General features: G+C 39.9%; 2 protein-coding genes across 2 annotated transcripts; one reads left to right on the forward strand and one right to left on the reverse strand.

Moving 5' to 3' along the window:
* Positions 1-7794: 7794 nt before the first annotated feature.
* LOC103708500 (RING-H2 finger protein ATL79-like) lies at positions 7795-9261 on the reverse strand. The gene has a single exon (XM_008793457.4). The coding sequence runs from the start codon at positions 9108-9110 to the stop codon at positions 8589-8591; it is 522 nt and encodes a 173-aa protein (XP_008791679.1). The 5' UTR covers positions 9111-9261; the 3' UTR covers positions 7795-8588.
* Positions 9262-15262: 6001 nt separating this feature from the next.
* On the forward strand, positions 15263-19554 carry LOC103708526 (putative receptor-like protein kinase At3g47110). Its single transcript, XM_008793484.4, has 2 exons — positions 15263-17959; positions 18790-19554. Exons 1-2 carry the CDS (start codon positions 15304-15306, stop codon positions 19167-19169), a joined length of 3036 nt encoding a protein of 1011 aa, XP_008791706.2. The 5' UTR covers positions 15263-15303; the 3' UTR covers positions 19170-19554.
* The last annotated feature ends 345 nt before the right edge of the window (positions 19555-19899 follow it).

Raw genomic sequence — 19899 nt, forward strand, 5'->3', positions numbered from 1 at the left:
TGGTATTGCCACGATCGTCCATCCATTCGCCGCTCATCTAGTCTGGTATGACTAGTGCATCGTGTTCGTCGGAGCCGCTGGTATCCGAGCCAATTATTGGCTTTCACGTAAGAACGATGAACTATGTGGTGACATGAGAGGCGGGTGATCACTAGTACTGTTGTTATTTATATTGCTCTAGCTTGGAGTTGATACGTATTAAGGACCCATTATTGCCGCTAGGATCTGAGTTCAGATCGGTCTCCACCAAAGGTAAAAAGCAAGTTCTACGCTGTGAATTTGGAAGGTGAGCTCGACCTATAAAAAATCTACTAATTGGAAGGTTTTCACAGGGGACCTTTAATGCTTAAGTTAGTAGCGATTTAGAGTAACAGTAGAGAAAGAAAGAGAACTAGAGTGGGGAGTGCTTAAGAAAAAGAGAGAGCTTGACAATGCTTATCTAAGAGTCCCCTGCGGAAAAGTGATGCAACCCGACCAAAGGTATTCTCCGCTTTGGGGGAGCACGCACGTGCTTAATACTATGCGTGGTTCGTACACGATAATTTCTCCCTTACAGCTTTGTCCTTCTTAAAAGAGCCCTATGGAAAGAAAAAGGTGGCCCCTTCTTATAAGGCACAATCTTTTCCACTACTCTTTCAATGTGGGACTAAAGTCCCAGGTCCCTCATCTGCCCTCCAACACTACCTCCCTAACGGGAAGGATTCATGCGGAAAAGTTTCGGTAGGGCCCTTCCTCTAGCGTCATCTGTTAGAGTGAAAAAGTGACTGCGTCCGGCTCAGAGGTATTGTCCGCTTTGGGGGAGCACGCATGTGCTTAACACTATGCATGGTTCATACACGACAATTTTTTCCTCACGGCTTTATCTTTTTAAAAGAGCCCTCTGGAAGGAAAGGGGTGGCCCCTCCTTATAAGGCACAATACTTTTCACTACATCTTTTGATGTAGAACTAAAGTCTGGAGTCCTCCATCCGCCCCCAAACACTACCTCCCAGCGGGAAGCATTCGTGCAGAGAAGTTTCGGTAACTAGAAGTATTGTCCGTTTTGAGGGAGCACGCACGTGCTTAACACTATGCACAGTTCGTATATGACAATTTCCCCCTTACAGCTTTATCCCTTTTAAAAGGGCTCTCTAAAAGAAAAGGGATGGCCCCTTCTTATAAGGCACAATTCTTTCCGCTACTCTTTCGATGTGGGACTAAAGTTTCCGAGTCCCCTATCCACCCCCCAACATTAATTATATTGATTATGTATTTATGGCCAAGTTGGATTGACCGTTGCCAAAACTATAATTACAACACCTTCAATAACCTTTGACCACATCGGTCAATATCAACGACACGAGGTTACACCTTCAATAACCTTTGACCACATCAGCCAATATAGAGGACACTAGGTTAGATTACGATGACCAATATTTTCCCATTCACCCACAAAAATGGGTTGATGATGTCCACTTATCTTTAAAAGGAAGCACCAAAGTTGCCAAGTTTGAGATGGGCTGTGACAGGTCAAGACAAGATCACATCAGGATCAGATAGGGCTAAAGTTAAGACAGATTGGATTGGCTTGGATGGTACATTTTATACTATATGGAGAAAGTTATGGGCCAATGGAGTCGGGTGCGGCACAAGCTTGCAAAATTTGCCAAAATGGACCGAGATGAAATCCAATATTTACCACCCTTACTTCTACTACCGTTGTATAAATTTTTCAATTTTCTTATCCTTTTCCTTGTCGCATCAGCATCTCAATCCACCACTCCAAAACTAAAATACAAGCTCCTTTGTATTTAATATTGAAAATTATCCACGTCCTCCATCTCAGTCTTCTGGCTATTGATATTAGACAATCAAGTTAAGCATTTATACTCTCATCTTTCTGTAATTAATGGGCTTTGTTCCTATACCGAGACAACTATGAGATTTTTTTCTCCATATCTATATTAAGCAAGCTAGCCAAGCACGAATACTCTTATTTCTCCATAATTATTATAATCAATCTCCGCATTTGTTCTCTTTACAATCATGGACAACCATTGAAATCCATTTTCGTATTTGTGCTTTTTACCATGAGAAAGTTAGTTGGGCTCAATGAATTGATCTTGTATTCTTGAATATTTACAAATGTCAAATGATACAAATGCCAAGATCTTAAGATAAGCAATAAGCTACAAACACTAATCGAAGTTAATAATAAAAAATTCTAAGATTGAATGAAGCACAAATATAAAAGTAAATCCTATTGACTGTCCATTATTATAGAAAACAAAAATTTGGAAATGGGTCCTAATGATCATGGAGAGATGAGAGAGCACACAATTGGCTAGTTGTCTAATAAAAATATAGAAAAAAAATTCTAAAATTGTAAAGAGCACAGGTATGAAAATAGATCCCTATGATCTTAGAGAGATAAGAGTGTATATGTTTAACTTAGCTAATAATCATGGATCTCTGATATCATGGGCATGTCGGAAGAAATCGCCACTAACAAATCTGATGGCATCAACAATGATAATAGTACAGGATTTGATTTCAAATCTCTTCATTATTTGCAATACTCTGATATTTTAGGGAGTATAATGGCTCCACAATTTTCTTATTGGAGATAACTACAATACTTAAACTTGTGTGGTTATTATTACTCTGAGGATTCGTTTGGTTGGAAAGAGAACGAGAGGGATGGTAAAATAAATGATGGATCCCACACCTATTTTACTAAAAAAAAAACTATTACTAGATGATGATATTTTTTTCTCATGCTAGATTACCAAGTAGAGGTAATTTAAAATTATCTTTACATGATGAAAATGCCTTTATCTTTTTGGTCGAAACCCACAAATGCCTCCTTTTAATATTGTCAATACCACAACAATCTATACTCAAAACATAACACCGGTTTATATTAGAAAGTATAATATATGGTAGCTCAATATATGATTATGCTAAATCCAAATGTCTAATTTTCTATCAAATTATTTTATTTTATTCCAAATTAATCAATTAATAGTGTGGTTGTATTTAACTATTAAAATTTATTTATAATAAGAAATATATTTCTAATGTATATATCATTAATTTAAAAATATCTATTCAACTCATGTAAATATATTTCAATGTTCAATATAGCCTAAATTGAAAGTCTTCATATAAGTGGGCCATAGATGGCTAACAAGTAGATGGAACAAATAATATCATTACTTGAACTATTTATTCAAGAGCATTGTTGAAAATTTAGCAATATTCTCATATAAGATTACATTCAATCAAACATAATAATCTTTTTTCAGTACAATTTTCTGGAGTAATTTTTCTACCAATCAAATATAGTAAAATTTATTTTCCCTCGCAATCTTTTTTTCAGATAATTGATTTTCAAGAATCATCAAATTATCCTATAATTTGAGATACTGGAACCAAAAGAACCTTTAGACCAAAAATTAAGTTATATTTTGTAGATGCACCTTTATCCAAACCAGCTTCACATAACTCTACTATCAAGGTATGGAAACGGCAGAACTATATGGTTTTGTCTTGGTTACCCAGTAGAGATCTTGCTGATAGTATTCCTTATATCGAGTTCGTTTAAGAGTTGTGCACAAATCTTGAAGATTATTTTTCTCGAGAGAATGGTCCCCAAAAATTATCAATTAAAAAAAAAGCATGTCACCATATAACAAGGATAGTCTTTTGTGGTTGTCAGGTTTATAAATTTTTAGTAGGATTGAATGAATCTTCTAATCATATTCGCACCCAAATCTTACCAATGGAGCCTATGCCAAATATTAGTAAACTATATTCTTTGATCTTTAGGAGTAGCAGGAGGGCACTCACATTTCCCAAGACTTAAGTGTTGACATTGCAACCCTAGCTACCAATATGGATAGCAATTCAAAGCTATGACAATCTTGACTAATTGATCGACGTCCCAAATCTATTTGTTAAGAGTGTAGCGGCATGGTGGTATTGTCTCGGATAGTCTAGTCATGACTCTATCCCATCTCGTTTGCATTTTCTGCTTCGTTCTGACTCTATGGGCTATACTCACATTCGGTGTGTGTAGGTCGCTAATGTGTACACACAAAAAAAAAAAGTGTAGCGGTATCGACCAAAGCAAAATGAATTACTGGACCATCATGGGTTATCCACCACATTACCTAGAAGCCAAACATAATAGTTGCTTGCAACAAAAGAAATCTCTTACATTTGCTGGAGCATCAAACTACGAACATAGCTTCGGTCGTGCTTCTAGTTTGAAACATGTATAGCAATCTCATGGCAACTTCTCCAATGCAAGTGCAACCATCATGCCATTTCGTACCATCAACAGCTATCAATTTTGAAACTCTATTCCTTCCATAAACTTCACCAGTTTGCTTCTTAACACACATATAGCACCCACCTTATCCTTACATCACGGAAAATGTTCCACAATTCAAAAGCTGTTAGCAAATAGCTCTACAACTTATATCACACATTTTGACATATATAACTTGATAGATAAATTCAACTTGAGTGACATTCTTCATGTCCCATCTTTTAGCTACAATCTACAGTTAGCCTACTCATTGATGCTTATGCTCTTCCTCATCGTGTTTTCGAGGATCTGACCAAGAAGCAACTGATTTAAAACAGTGGAGTCAAAGATGGGCTCTACCAACTCTCCACCAACTATAGCAGCAATCCAGCCACACAATCTGTCTCACCTGCAATCGAAAGTCACGTCATGGAATTATAGCATCGGAGACCGGGCATCCCTAGCATGGTCGAACATCAAGTACTTTGCCTTCCTTTTTTGATATTTTAGTTCATGATGATTTAGGCCCTGTTTGGGGAGCTTTTGGAGGGCCAAAAAGCACTTTCTGGCCCTCCAAAAGTACTTTTAGCTAAAAAATGGTGTTTGGTAAATTTTTTGAAAAACTGTTTCAGCTTTTGCGGGAAGCTGAAAACAGCTTTTGGGGGGAAGCTCCAATTTGGAGCTTTCGGAAAATGCTGTTTTCAGCTTTTTCGGAAAGCTGTATTTTTGACCAAAATACCCCCATGTAAAAAAAAAATTCCTCCCCCCAAAATCTCGTTGTACCACCTGTTCCTCTCCCAACCGACCTGCCCCAAACCCCCCCCTCCCCCCCGCCCTGTTCCTCTCCCAACCCACCAGCACCCCCACCCCTCCCCCCGCACCGCCGCCGCCGCTGCCGCCTCCCTCTCCCTCGCCGCCGCTGCCGCCTCCCTCTCCCTCGCCGCCGCTGCAGTGCCTCCCTCTCCCCCGCCGCGGCACCCCCTCCCTCTCCCCCGCCGCTGCAGTGCCCCGCCGCCGCACCCCCTCCCTCTCCCCCACCGCAGCGGCAGTGCCTCCCTCTCCCCCGCCGCCGCACCCCCTCCCTCTCCCCTACCGCTGCAGAGCCGCACCCCCTCCCTCTCCCCCGCCGCACCTCCTCCCTCTCCCCCGCCGCTGCACCCCGTCTCTCTCCCCCACCGCGGCACCCCGTCCCGCTCCCCCGCCGCCGTAGTGCTGCACCCCCTTCAGCGCCGTCGGCCACCGAGACTGCCGCCGGCCTCGGCCCGGCCCCCTCCGGCGGCCGCCGCGGCCTGGCCCCCTTCCGGTGCTACGGAGAAGGGGGCAGAGGAAGGAAGGAGAAGAAGAGAAGAAAAAAAGAAAAGAAAAAAAAAAGAAGAAAAGGAAATAAAATAAAAGAAAATAAAATAAAATAAAAGAATAAATAAATAAATAAATGTATAAATAAATATTTATATAAATGAATGAATGAATGAATAAATAAATTAGATAATAAATAAATATATTTCAATGGATAAAATAATAAATAAATAAATGCATAAATAAAAATATATATACGAATGAACGTATAAATAAATAAATATAAAGAAAAATAATGAGTGAGTGGCAAATAATCTGATCCTTATGATATTGATAAGTACAGTGAATTTGTCGCCATTGCAAATAGTTAAGTAAAGAGATAATCTATTAAACAGATAAATGGTTATTTATTATTATATTATACTATAAGTATATTATTATATTACATTATATCATAATACATTAATATGTAATCTTAAATAATTTAATATTATGTTATATTATAAAAAATTAATTTATACTAATAATATATTATTTTATACCTTTATTATTGTATTATACTATACATATTATATTATATTACCTTATATCATAATACATTAATATGTTATTTTAAATAATTTAATATTATGTTATATTATGAGAAATTAATTAATACTAATAATTATAATATTTTATACCTTTATTATTGTATTATACTATAAACATAATATATATTATATTATATCATAATACATTAATATGTTATGTTAAATAATTTAATATTATGTTATGTTATAGAAAATTAATTTATTCTAATAATTATATTACCATTATGCTATGCTATGCAATATCATATTACTATATTATAATAATAATATTTTATATTATAGTAATATTAAACTATATCGTATATTATATATTAATATATGTTATGTTTTATCATGCTCTATTGTATAATACTATGCAATGTCCTTTATAGTAATTTTATCATATAAAAGTACTTTCTCAGTTTGTTTACCAAACCTATGTTAAAGTGCCACAGCACTTTAAAAATATAGTTACCAAACAACAAACAGCTTTTTATAACAGCTCTACTTCAGACAGCTCTACTTCCAACAGCTCTACTGCCAACAGCTCCCCCAAACAGAGCCTTACTTTATGAACCATGTGTGTTAACTAAACATTTTAGAACTCCTTTTGCACTTACCTAGAATTATAAATGTTATATTTCTTTTTGTTTGATATGTTATGCTATTTGGGGAGGGTATCACACTTCCTTATACCAGGGTATTCTAATAAAATGTAAACCTGAAACATTTTCTTATCTCAAATATTTTTTAAAAATAGTTCCAATATCAGGTCAAGATTGTTCAAACTAACAATGAAGCTGAGTTGTTGTAAAATAATATCTAAAGCATTGTTTCAAGATCATGGCATCTAAGACCAATATATTTTTAGAATCCCAATGCGACCTAATCCTACGTTGGGCTCATATTGATTTCTTTACAAGTGGACTGAAGAAGTTTTTAACCAAATTTGAGCCTGGTGGGTGGGCTGACCGGGAGGACATCAGAGATAATGCGAGGCTACAAAAGTGATGTCGTCGAACAGACGCGAAGAGATTCCTTCCTTTTTTTATAACAAAATAGTGACAAAAAGATCATAAAATAGTCGGGAAGGGATTGCAGGCAAGGCTCCATCACTATCCGATAATAAAAGCAGCAAGGATGCAAGGAAAATCCCTTTATTCTCTTTTACATGCGGAGGACTAGTTTAGGGAACTTATCCAACCAGTACCATGGCAAGGATTAAAGAGACAAGGTACGAGGCATTAGAGGGTAACAGGATCCTTTTTAATTCAAGATTTTTAAGATACTATAATCTAGAGGTTCAATTTCATTCAAATCTAATCACAAATATCATGATCGGCCGGTAATCAGCTCCAATAAATTTGTGCTGCAGTGTTCTCTAGTTTACATAAGTTATGAACCGGATCTTCTCTAATAATATTTGTAACAATTTAGAACTTCATCCAGGTGTTATTTGGGTTCTTTAATTCTGTATAAGTATTCAAGATCTATCCAACCGATGTAGAACTAAACACACATCAAATGGCATCATTCCACAAGTTCAAGTTTGTTGATGGTATTACCTTCTGACATGGATTTTGCTATGGTATTCAAGGATAAAAAGAATAAAGCTAGTGTGTTCAAGACCATCGGTCAACCAAAGACACATAGCTATCATACACAATACAAACTTCAAAAATGTACAGAGATGAGCAAGTAGCACTCATGCACGTTTTCTGGTCCAAGCCTCCGAGGGCCAAGATGGCGACTCAACCAAGCTCTCTGGCAAAATTGGCGAGCATCAAAAGCCGCGCACGATCCATCTTGCGCGAATTTGGAGGGGCGGGGGTGGCGCCCGCTCCGCGAGCTACCGACCGTTGAAAGGAGATGCCAAGCCCCACCGTCTCGCCTCTCGAATCACTGAACTCCTCCCTCGGGATCCTGAAAGGTACGCGGCCCACCTGACACCGCCTCCTCCCCACCACCTGCCTCTGTCGCCACGTCCTGACACGCTTCCGGAAACAACAACTCGTGTCACCTCTGACCAACCTTCACGCTCACCCAAAGCCCAAAGCTTCCCAAACTTCCGAATTGTAGCACCGGGAAACGCCACAACAATTAAAATTCAGAAGGTCCCATGTCGCAGAATAATTATTAGCCAAAATCTTAACCAAAATAATTACTTAGACAAAAAAAAGTGGATACAACTTTTCCTCGAGGAAGAAACTATATTCCACATTTCCACTTCTTTTTTCATATATAAAAGTGGTACGCCTTACCTCTAGGACAGAATACCCTTCACACCGGCAATAAAACTTAATAACGGGTACTAGAGGAATTAGTAGGAAAAGAAAACGCAAAAAGAAAAAGAAAAAAAAAAGGCGCTCCGCTCGTACATAGCGGTTCCTCTCGACATGCGTGGTTTCTTGGATTCGTTTCCCAGGTTCTCAAGGCTCCTCCAGAAGGTCGCCGGCGGCGACGGTGGCGCGGCAGGTGGGGCAGGAGGGGCGGGAGGCGAGCCAGGCTTGGACGCACTTGACGTGGAAGCCGTGGTTGCAGGCGGGCAGCACCCGGACGTGCTCCCCCTCGGCGAACTCCGCCAAACAGATGGCGCACTCCGCCTCCGCCCCGGCCAGCCTCGTCTCCGCCGTGTATACCACCGACGGCAGCGCCTCCGCCAGCGCCGCCGTCTCGCTTCCGGACTTCCCCTTCTCGTCCGCCGGCGTTTCGTGGTGGTCGTCGTGACGGCGGCGGCGGAGGCAGCGGCTGAGGAGGCAGCGGGCGGCGGCGTGGAGGGAGAAGGCCAGGATGGTGGCGCAGACGAGGACGACGAGGATGGTGGCCATGTTGGTGTCGAAGTCCTTGGCACTCGAGTACGGGGCCCACTTGTTGGACGGAGAAGAAGGCGGGGAGGAGGGGTGGGGCGGAGGGGAGTGGAGAACGGCTTCCGTTTGGATGGGAGACGGCATGGTGTTTGAGTTGGTCTCTAGGCGGAGTGCAGAGAGACTTTGCGTGTTTGATGGTTTTATTTAAAGGGGCTTGGCTTGATAGATAGATAGAGAGATAGATATAGTGAGAGAAAAAAATCTACCAAGTTGTTTCGCTTTGTCCTCTACTCATATTACGTAGAAAAGACTAAAAAGCGGTTGCAAGCTTGCTTCGAGGGTTAAGCACCGCAAATGAAATGTAAAGGGGTGGAGATGGGCAAGTCTGAAATCGATCACTAGAATCCGCGACCGTAATGGCAACGCCTCTGAGACACAATCATTCGTGGCATAGTGCCATGTACCATTTTCTAATGATCCAAGGCTTAGAGTGGGCTCCACTTGTCAGGGCTACTCTCCTCTGCTGCTCATTCAAAGGAAAGCGTTGCACCAGCGAACGCGATTTGCATCACTCGGTAGCAACCGTTTCCTCCGTTGAAAGACATTTGATCATCCGTGCGCCCAAATCCAAATTCTAATTTGACTGTCCAATCTCACGCCGAGGCTTGTTGCTCTAGCATTTCTTTCCTCGGTGAGATAAAGGTATTAGAGTTGTTGGAACCCAAGCGTCATATCTTCAGGCATCCAACTCTCACAAGTATAGGATGTCATGAAGATGAGGTCGCTGCTGCATTATATGTCTAGTTGTCAAGGATATTATGTGCATAAGCCAACTGTCGGATTACATAGTTTCCGGCCCTAGACTAGCCGTAAGCTGTTCCTCAAGTTGAATTATTGCTAACATAATTAACATTAAATAATCAGGCTGGATCTTTTTTCTCGAAGTGGTGATAGAAAATAGTAGGCCATTAAGATGGACTCCCTTGGAGAAAACATATGAAGGTGGTTGGCCTGCAGTCCCAATACCAACTTCAACTTTATGAGCAGAGGGCGCAAGCAGGACCCATACAAGCTATAGGGTCAGGCTGTGAGCAGAGACCACCACAAAATCCTCGTGACATGCCTGGCGGCCTGCAGATCAAAGGTATGATCTCACTTACCTTTGCTCACGAGAGAGAAGCCTGCGATCACTGCCAAACAAATCAGCCAAGGAAAAACAGAGAAACGAGAGGAATACCTTCTAAGGTTTGTATGGCCACATAGAGCTAAAATCGATTGCTGACCGACTGGGCACCGAGGGCAGCAGGGCTCGGAAAGGTTCAAAAAAATTGCGAACGGAAATGGCAGGCCTTATCCCGTGCCGGCCTTTTGTTGCTGCATGCGCACATGGGAAGGGGGAGGGGTTGGGAGGAGGACCACGGCTGCCCGTTTTATGGCTTACGTACGATGTGTGGGCGCTACTTTGTTGCTTTGCTATTTATAAAGCGGGCGGCTCCCCTGCTTCAAGGTTCTAATAATGCCGAGTGGCCCGAGTCAGGGGAAGAAGAGCTTTTACGAGCGAAGAGGTCACCTCCCGAAAAGGCCAAAGCTTGGGAAACCGAAGGCAGCAGAATTTGCCCCAGAGACTCTTGTTGCAAACCACTCGAGCAAATGCCGCATTGAGAGAGAGAGAGAGAGAGAGAGAGAGAGAGAGAGAGACCTAGCAGGTCATCCAGCATTGGTCGGGTAGCTCCAGCAGCGCCCTATATTGCTTATTAGATTTGGCTGGCCAGAAACGCTTGGATCTTTGGTGAATGTCGGTTATCTCTGAGATTTGTAGTGGAACGAGAACGGGAGCCATCTAGGACATTCCGTGATGTTTTGTTTTCAGATTTTTTTTTTTTTTTTGGTATTCGTACTTATATAGTATGACGCACCCGCTCTAGCAGCACAAAAAAAAGAAGAAGAGGAGAGAGAGAGAGAAAAGAAATGCTTTAGGACTTCTGGAAGCACAAGAAAAATATCAATGAACCATATAATGTTAGTTTTGCGGATTGAAATTCGACCATTGACAGCATATTGTACCAAATTTTGTGAGCTAATTATATGAGTCCCTACGTGCCCTGTGCTAGAAGAAACTTCTTGTATGTATGAAATGGATGCACAAAACATTACTTTTCGGGTAATTACTTGACAAATATGGTCTTCTTATGCATACCCTTCAAAAGTTGTTAAAGAAGCGAATGCAGCTTTCACTTTTGTGGCTGCTATTTGATCTGCTCTGAGAATTGAGATGCATATTGCATGCTTGGAGATGCAAAATTATATTTGAATCTAGAAAATATGTATGCAAATATGGGATCAGTAATATATGTCTAAATATAATTCACTATTCCTATTGCCTATCGAAGCTTACACTCTTTTCTTTTTTTTTTCCCACAAAGAATAATTGATGGGAGGGTCACATTGCCAACTCCTCGGAAGGGACTGGTAGACCGAAGACCAATTGGAGATAAGTAATAGTATTTTTAATCTGCTTCCTGCTATTTGAGGAAGTGGCTTGCTCTTTTATAGGCTTTTTTTCCCTTTTCCTTCCCCTTCTCTTAGATTAATATGGTATCCCTCGTTTCCTCCGTGATGGGGTGTGTGTGTGTGTGTGTTTTTTTTTTTAAAAAAAAGATGTTGCACCTGCACATTCGGTCATGCACTTCAATCCCACGTATTCCCAAAGTTCAGTTTATATGGGCCGGGCTACTCCAACTGGTCAGCGTCCAGAAGATTGACATGGAAATATATGGGCCGGGCCAGTCCAACTGGTCACAGTCCAGTGGATTGACATGGAAAGTAGTAATCTGAGCGTTTGCCAACAGGAAGGAGCATGTAATTTGCTAAAGAGCCCACGGTAAATGCACAGCCCATGACAAGCAGGGGAGCCAACAACATACATACGATCGCATGCAATGTCTGATGCTCAAAGATCAATTTCTTTGATAATTAATATAGATCATACCATCACCACCACTGCCGCCGCCAACAACACTATTAATACCAATATCTAGGGTCAGAAAGCACTTTCTCACCCTCTAGAAATACTTTTAGATGGAATACGGATATTTGGTAAAAAAATCGGAAAGTTATTTTAGTTTTGCGAGAAAGCTAAAATAGCTTTTTGGGAGAAGCTTCAAAATGGAGTTTCTTCGAAAAAGCAATTTTAGCATGCGTCGAAAAGCTATTTTGATTTAAATTTTTTTTTTGAACCAAAATACCCACAATAAAATATTATAATTACAAAAATTAGTTCCTAAAAATATTATATTAATAAAATATTAATATATAATGATAATAATTATAATATTTTATACCTTTATTATGGTATTATATTATAAATATTATATTATATTACATTATATCATAATACATTGATATGTTATGTTATATAATATCAAATTATGTTATATTATTATTCTATAGTATACAATATTATATTACTATATTATAATAATATTATATTACATTATATTTATATTATATTATATATGTATTAATATATATTATATTTTATTATACTCTGTCGTATAATACTATGCAATGTTTTTTATGGTTATTTTATCATACCAAATGTACTTTCTCAATTTGTTTACCAAATACATATTAAAGTTTCACAATGCTTTAGAAATTTAGTTACTAAACAACAAATAGCTTTTTATAAAAACTCTACTGCATGCCAACCGCTCTGCCAAATGAGAACTTAATCATTATAAAACTTACAATTGACATTAATTATTTTAAAATTTTTAGCATTAAAATGATCATCGAAATAACAGCCATTATAACAATATTAACTTTTCTTTCACTTTTAATTAGGAAAAATAATATTGTTTTTGAACTGCACAATCATTTTTGTAGAGAATTTTGAGACAAAATGTAAATTTTGAAAATAGTATTTTAGTTAAAAGAAGGTACATGTAAAAATAATGACTGTTATTTTTGTTGTAATGGTGCATTTCGATGGAAAACCAAGGGAACAATAAAAATTACAATTGTTATATTTTCATGTTATTTATCTTGATAACAAACTATAAGGTGCCCAAATCTGTTATAACCGCCCTTACAATGGTATTTTTGGAGAGAATTTTGAGATTAAAAATTGAATTTTGAAAATATAATTTTATTATAAGCATGTACACGTAAAAGTAATGCCCATAATTTATATTATAATGGTCCATTATGTTGGGAAATAAAAGAAAATAATAAAAATAATAACTGTTATATTTTTTTCATGTTATTGTTTTAACATTAGCGGCCAAATCAATTACGAGGGCCCTTATAACGGTTATTATTGTTATAACTGGATCGGAGCAAAAACACGTGAGCCAATCACCACTCCAGACTGATCTTATGAATGGATGGAAGATGCAATTGACCCAATAAGAGCTAGGTTAAATTAGCTAGGTTTTCATTAAAATTGGCAATTCGCTCGTTCATATAATGATGTTCCGGGTTTGAGAGGCGACCCAAGCTGCGGATTGGATCGCCTCATTTATTGCTCATCATTCTATAGATTGTCTGTGGATTCCGTAGTCCTCTATTTCTTCTGCTTTGTGTAGTTTTGTTGATAGTGATATAGCTGGCTGTGCTCATGTGAGAGTAGTATGAGCGGCCGTTGTAATATATATGTATACATATATAAATATATATATATATATATAAAAGATAAATAAAGTTTATAGAGATGATTGGTTATGATTGGTTGCACTATTTGTAACATGATGCACGTGGTGCGGAGAATAATTTCTCCCAGACCAGACTCACTCAACGAGGACGTGGTCGCGCCCGACGTCAGAAATGGCCGCAAAGTCCAAACTCTCTCTATTTTAATAAAAAATGGAAAAATTATAATGGAACCTCCCCAACTTTGATGGGCCAATGCTTTAAATTTCTAAATTATTTTAAAATAATTTTTTCGTCCGTTTGTATTAATAAAATGGTGGTAGCACGTAACTATGACATGATAGCATAAAATAGTTTTAGGACAAAAGTACCTTTCACATTTTTTAATGGCCCATCACCCTTAAGACCTCTTCCTCTCCTTTTGACGGCAACTGCCACAACTTTGCCCTCAACGAGGAAGAGGAGAGGAGGAAGGATAGGCTTTGACTGTGAAGACGGTTGGAATGGCTTGTCAAATCAAATCAAACCACATAATATTATCTAATTTGATCCAAGAAAATGATGGCTCTCAAAAATGCAAGTTTACACATTTGGACTTTAAAAAACTCTAATAATTGAAACATTTGAGAATATACTTAAGGGGGGGGGGGGGGGGGGGGGGGGGGGGGGGGTATATTTTGGTATCTTTCCTATTTATGAAATTTATTATCTCTATTTGAATTTCAGCCGAAGATTTAGGATGGGGAGGATGGAGGTGTGAAATCTCGTGATCTGGAATTTCAGCCGAATGTCTTCCCAGTCTCCATTGTTCTGCCTTGCGTTCGGCTTTGTGAAAGCTTAGATTTTCATGTAGGAAGTTGTTTGATCGAACAATTGGGATGTCGCCAGGAGCGAATCCTAATCGGCATCCAGTGCATTTGGAAATATTTCCAACACGCAATGACGTGGGACCACTCTGTTTTAAATCTTTGACCAGGTGCCGGCGACAATTTCAGTCCTTCTGTAGGGTTACAATCACTTTCTGGACTTCGGTCTAAAATCAAATGGAAGTGGACACATTACAAAATTTTCTACAAGCGACAACAAAGAGTGCTTGTCGTGCTTAATAGGAAAATTCAGCCGAAGAATAATGTCCTTAAATTTAATTATGCAAACTCTTAAACAGCTTGCCTCCATGTGAAAACAATCTCAAAGCTTCAAGACAGCCAAACTCCTAGCAACCATCATTTGAAGACTCAGATTCAATTTCACATCCAAAGAAAAAAAAGAAGGAAAGGAAAATTCAACAACTGATCATAGACACTTGTATTCCTTGCATATGCAGGGAAGAAAAAAAGGATTCGATGATTGTAACTACTAGATGAGATCTACACGCAAATACTCGGCGGCCAAACTAGGGTATTACCAGCGACCAAAGATTGTCACAGGAAATCAGGAAATGTCTCTGGTGGCTAACGATCACCAACCCAAGCCATCAAAAAAATCGAACTGCAATAAATGCCTAAGGACACAGCGAGGGCAAGATAAGTTCCACAGCATTGAAAGGGTCTACCGGGAAGGCGTGCCAGGCCATCAGCTACCAGGTCCATCACGCTATATATTGCTCCATTGTTTCTCTTTTCACAAATTCACACCACCAACTCCCATCACTTTGTTTCACTAGCCTCTGTTTCATTTAGTAAAGCATATGGATGTCTCTCTTGGGCTTTCCGTTTCCACTTTAGCTTTAGTTCTGCTCATGCGTCCTCCATTCCCTTCCATATTTGTGGAATCCTCCTCTCTTAGCAACATCACAGACCAGGAGGCTCTGCTATCTTTCAAAACTCTTATAACCAGCGATCCATCTGATGTTCTGTCTTCGTGGAACGATAGCACTACGGTATGCCAATGGAGCAGAGTTCTCTGCAACAACAAACGCAGAGTCTCTACCTTGGATCTAAAAGGTCTTGGGTTGAGTGGTTCCATTAGCCCTCACATAGGCAATCTCTCTGCTCTTCAGTTTCTCTACCTACAAGACAACCATTTCACTGGCGACCTTCCTGACCAGTTAGGTAATCTGGCTCGCTTGCAAATCCTGAACGCAAGTTCGAACCTCATTGGAGGTGCCATCCCTCCAAACATAAGCAAGTGCTCCAATCTCAACACCCTCGACTTGGCCTTGAATACAATCTACGGTAAAATTCCCACTGATCTCGGACTGCTTTCCGAGCTTCGAGTCCTGAAACTAGGCCAAAATCTTCTTACGGGAAATATCCCACCATCTATTGGAAACCTGTCGTCCCTCACCACTCTGAACTTGGGCACCAACAATCTTAGTGGACCAATTCCAAGCGACTTAGGCCGCCTTCAAAATCTTCAGGAATTACAGATATCGGTAAATAAGCTCACAGGTACTGTCCCACCAGTTTTGTACAATATTTCCTCGCTAGAAACTTTTGCTTTCGCATCAAATGAGCTGCATGGCGAATTTCCGAGTGATCTTGGCTTTAGGCTTCCTAAACTCTTGGTCTTTCACTTCTGCTTTAATAAGTTCACCGGGCAATATCCACCATCACTGCACAACATCACCAAGATTCAGAGCATTAGAATGTCCCATAATTTTCTTGTTGGGTCAGTGCCTCCTGGGCTAGGCACTCTCCATGATCTCATCATGTATAACATCGGTTTTAACTTTTTTGTTTCCTCGGGTAGCAGCGGGCTAGATCTCATTACCTCCTTGACCAACAGCTCCAAACTTGCATATCTTGCCATCGATGAGAATCATCTTGAAGGTGTGATCCCAGACTCTGTCGGCAATCTCTCCACCAGTCTTTCAAAATTATATATGGGCGGGAATCGGATATATGGTAGCATTCCAGCATCCATAGGTAAGCTTACTAAGCTAACCTTGCTAAATATGAGCCACAACTTGATCTCTGGAGAGATTCCGGCTGAGATTGGCCGGCTTAAGGAGCTAAGGATTTTGGGTTTGGCTGGAAATAAACTCCTAGGGGAAATTCCAGCAGCCTTTGGAAACTTAAGTATGCTCATCCACCTTGAATTGTATGGAAATGAATTGGAGGGAACGATTCCAGCCACATTCAGTGAGTTCCAGAAGTTACTGTCATTGGACCTGTCGACCAACAGGCTCAATGGAAGCATACCTAGGGAACCATTCACCCTCACGAGTCTCAATTCTCTCATGAATCTATCCAATAACTTTTTGACAGGGCCCCTGCCCGATGACATTGGAGGATTAGAAAACCTCATTGCACTCGACCTCTCAAATAATTTGCTATCTGGAAAAATTTCCGACTCGATCGGTAACTGCAGGAGCATGGAAGTTCTTTCCATGTCCGATAACTCTTTCACCGGCCTTATTCCTAATACAATAGGCAACTTGAAAGGCTTGCAGAGTCTGGACCTCTCTTCCAACAAACTGTCAGGGTCTATACCGGAAAGTATGGGAAAACTTCGGTCACTTCAGTTCTTGAACCTCTCCCTGAACAATCTCGAAGGAGAGATACCGAATGAAGGCATCTTCCTGAACCTCTCTGCTGTTCATCTCGAAGGAAATCCTAAGCTTTGCATGTCATCTTTGTGCCCTCATTCCTCTAGTCGAAACATTTCAAAAGCACTTCTCGTCATACTTGTGGCTTCAGCTGCTTTTGTGTTATTCCTCCTTGTGGTGCTGTATTGGGTGTTCTTTATCAGGAAAAAACAAATCGATGCCAAGGTAACCACGGCGGACTCAATTAAGGCGCAGCACCGAGTGGTCTCTTATGAGGAGCTCCATCGAGCGACCGAGAATTTTGATCCAAGATATCTCATTGGCACCGGTAGCTTCGGTTCTGTGTACAAAGGTGTCCTGAGAGATGGAATGACAGCTGCAATCAAGGTACTAAATCTCGCGACTAGCGGGGCTTGGAAGAGCTTCGTAGCTGAATGTGAAGCTCTGAGGAATGCGAGGCACCGGAATCTTGTGAAGTTGGTGACATTGTGTTCTAGCTTGGACTTTGGAAACAACGACTTCCTGGCTCTGGTGTACGAGTTCATGGGAAATGGAAGCCTGGAGGATTGGATTAGAGGCAGGAGAAGGCATGAAGGTGGTGGTGGGCTGAGTGTTATTGAGAGGCTAACAGTTGCTATTGATGTTGCGAGTGCCATGGACTACTTGCATAATGACTGTGAGGCTCAGGTGGTGCACTGTGATCTTAAGCCAAGCAACGTGCTTTTGGACGAGGAAATGACTGCAAAGGTGGGGGACTTTGGGTTGGCCAAGTTGCTGCTTGATAAGCCTGAAGGGCAGGACTCCACTACCAGCACAAATAGGCTCCGAGGGTCTATTGGGTACATACCACCAGGTCTCTCTCTCTCTCTCTCTCTCTCTCAAGTTTCGGTCACTGGACTGGAATGCGATCTCCCATTAAAAAGGTTGCTTAAAGTATTATTATAATACCGTTTCAAGACTATATATATATATATATATATATATATATATATATATATATATATATATATAAAATCTATATTGCTACATATAACTATCAGTCACCGGATTTATGATAGCTTTCTTTGTCATCCGATCACGACTGGATCTTTCTCTATACTTATAGACCGATTTTTTGATTTCTTGTTCTCTAAACGTGCCAATCTGTATAAGTACATGAGGTAGTGGTCGTTAGCTATAAAATAACATTCTCTGATCTTTCAAGTATATAGAAATTGATTATGATTGTCCAAGAAAAGTTACCAAAAGAGATCATATAGTTTATATTCTTTTTTTTAAAAATGGAAATCGTATAGTCTATATTCATCTGCATGTCTAACCAGTAGTTACCCTAACCGAGGCCTTAGGTATGATTCAATTCCGATAGTGTTTATTCAAGTTGGGTGCTCCAAATCTCTGTACTCCAAAACTTTTTTTTCTTATTGACTACATATTCCTTAAATGAATGCAAACATTGCTTCATCTTGCTAGTATTGGTAGTGGATGCACACATATCAAGGACAATGTTCTCAGAAGAAATAGATACCCAGCATCTACAAATTCATCAACTTTCTACAATTTCAATAATTAAGTATCCCTTTTTTATATGATAAAATTCTCTTCAGAAAGTGAATATATTTTAGCATTTTAATGGAACTTTTCTTCGCTGATCATGATAATTTGCAACTTTGGAATCGTATGCAGAGTATGGGTTCGGTGGGAAGCCATCAACCAAAGGCGATGTATACAGTTTTGGCGTCCTTCTCTTGGAACTTCTTACAGCAAAAAGCCCCACAGACGAAGGCTTCGAGGGAGGCTTGAACTTGGAGAAATGGGTACGGGCTGCCTTCCCAAGCCACACGATGGAAGTCACAGATGCTAATCTCATCGTTAATGTCATTGGCTACGAAGGACGGCAGATAAGCCCAGAGAAACAAGCCGAGTGCTTGGTCTCAATGGTCGGTGTCGGACTATCTTGTGCCATAGAATCAGCTGAGGCTCGGATTACCATACGTGATGCTTTCCATCAATTGAAGGGTATTAAAAAAACTTTGCTTAAGCCTCATGCTGCCACTAGAGCATAGGTAATGGAGCACGGATCCCTGTAGTGTAAAGAGTGCACCTCAAACACTATATCGTACTTGATGGCTATCATCAGAAGAAGATGGATGGAATGTCAAACAAAGCAATATTATGTGCTGCATATGGTGCATCGTTAAGAATAATCGTACAGTATTCTGTAATACAATTTGCATACTACAAAGGATACTATGTCTAGGTGATGATGGTTGCTTCCGGCTTCAAGACGCAACCTAGTAACTTGAGGGTTTGCCTGCTAGTATCGAGGAAGACTTGTTGGTTTAAGACGAGTGTCAATGCTGCCTTTTAATGCTTTTCGGTGGCCTTTTCATGGCTGGTTGACATTCAGAAGTATAAATATTTATAACATAAAAGGCTTGTGTTTTATCACATGACTGAATGCCTGTACAGTAGATTATAGTTGACCCAAGTTTAATTGGGCTTGACTTTGATCAAGCTCGGTTTGAAATAATTTTCAAGCATGAAGTTTGGTATCTATCTTGATCGAAATTAATTCAAGCTTAGTTTAAATCAAAGCATACACAATCTTGATTTGATAAACTCGATAACCTAACGATGAGTTAAAATTAACTTGAGCTTGAAACATGCTTGAATCAAGCTTCGTTTAGGCTCAGCTAAAGCTTCAATAGGAGCTTTGTTTTAGCTTTCATTAAGATTGAAGGATATTTCCGGACTTTGACTGTTCTCTTTCAACATTCCTGAATCAAACCAAGG

Source organism: Phoenix dactylifera, chromosome 2 (genome assembly GCF_009389715.1).
Source record: "Phoenix dactylifera cultivar Barhee BC4 chromosome 2, palm_55x_up_171113_PBpolish2nd_filt_p, whole genome shotgun sequence".
Taxonomy (NCBI): Eukaryota; Viridiplantae; Streptophyta; class Magnoliopsida; order Arecales; family Arecaceae; genus Phoenix; species Phoenix dactylifera.

Bases quoted from the DNA above. Each gene is read 5' to 3' on its own strand.
- LOC103708500 (XM_008793457.4), bottom strand. From the start codon at position 9,110: ATGCCGTCTCCCATCCAAACGGAAGCCGTTCTCCACTCCCCTCCGCCC.
- LOC103708526 (XM_008793484.4), top strand. From the start codon at position 15,304: ATGGATGTCTCTCTTGGGCTTTCCGTTTCCACTTTAGCTTTAGTTCTG. The intron at 17,960-18,789 runs GTCTCTCTCTCT...AATCGTATGCAG, and splicing joins TATTGGGTACATACCACCAG to AGTATGGGTTCGGTGGGAAG.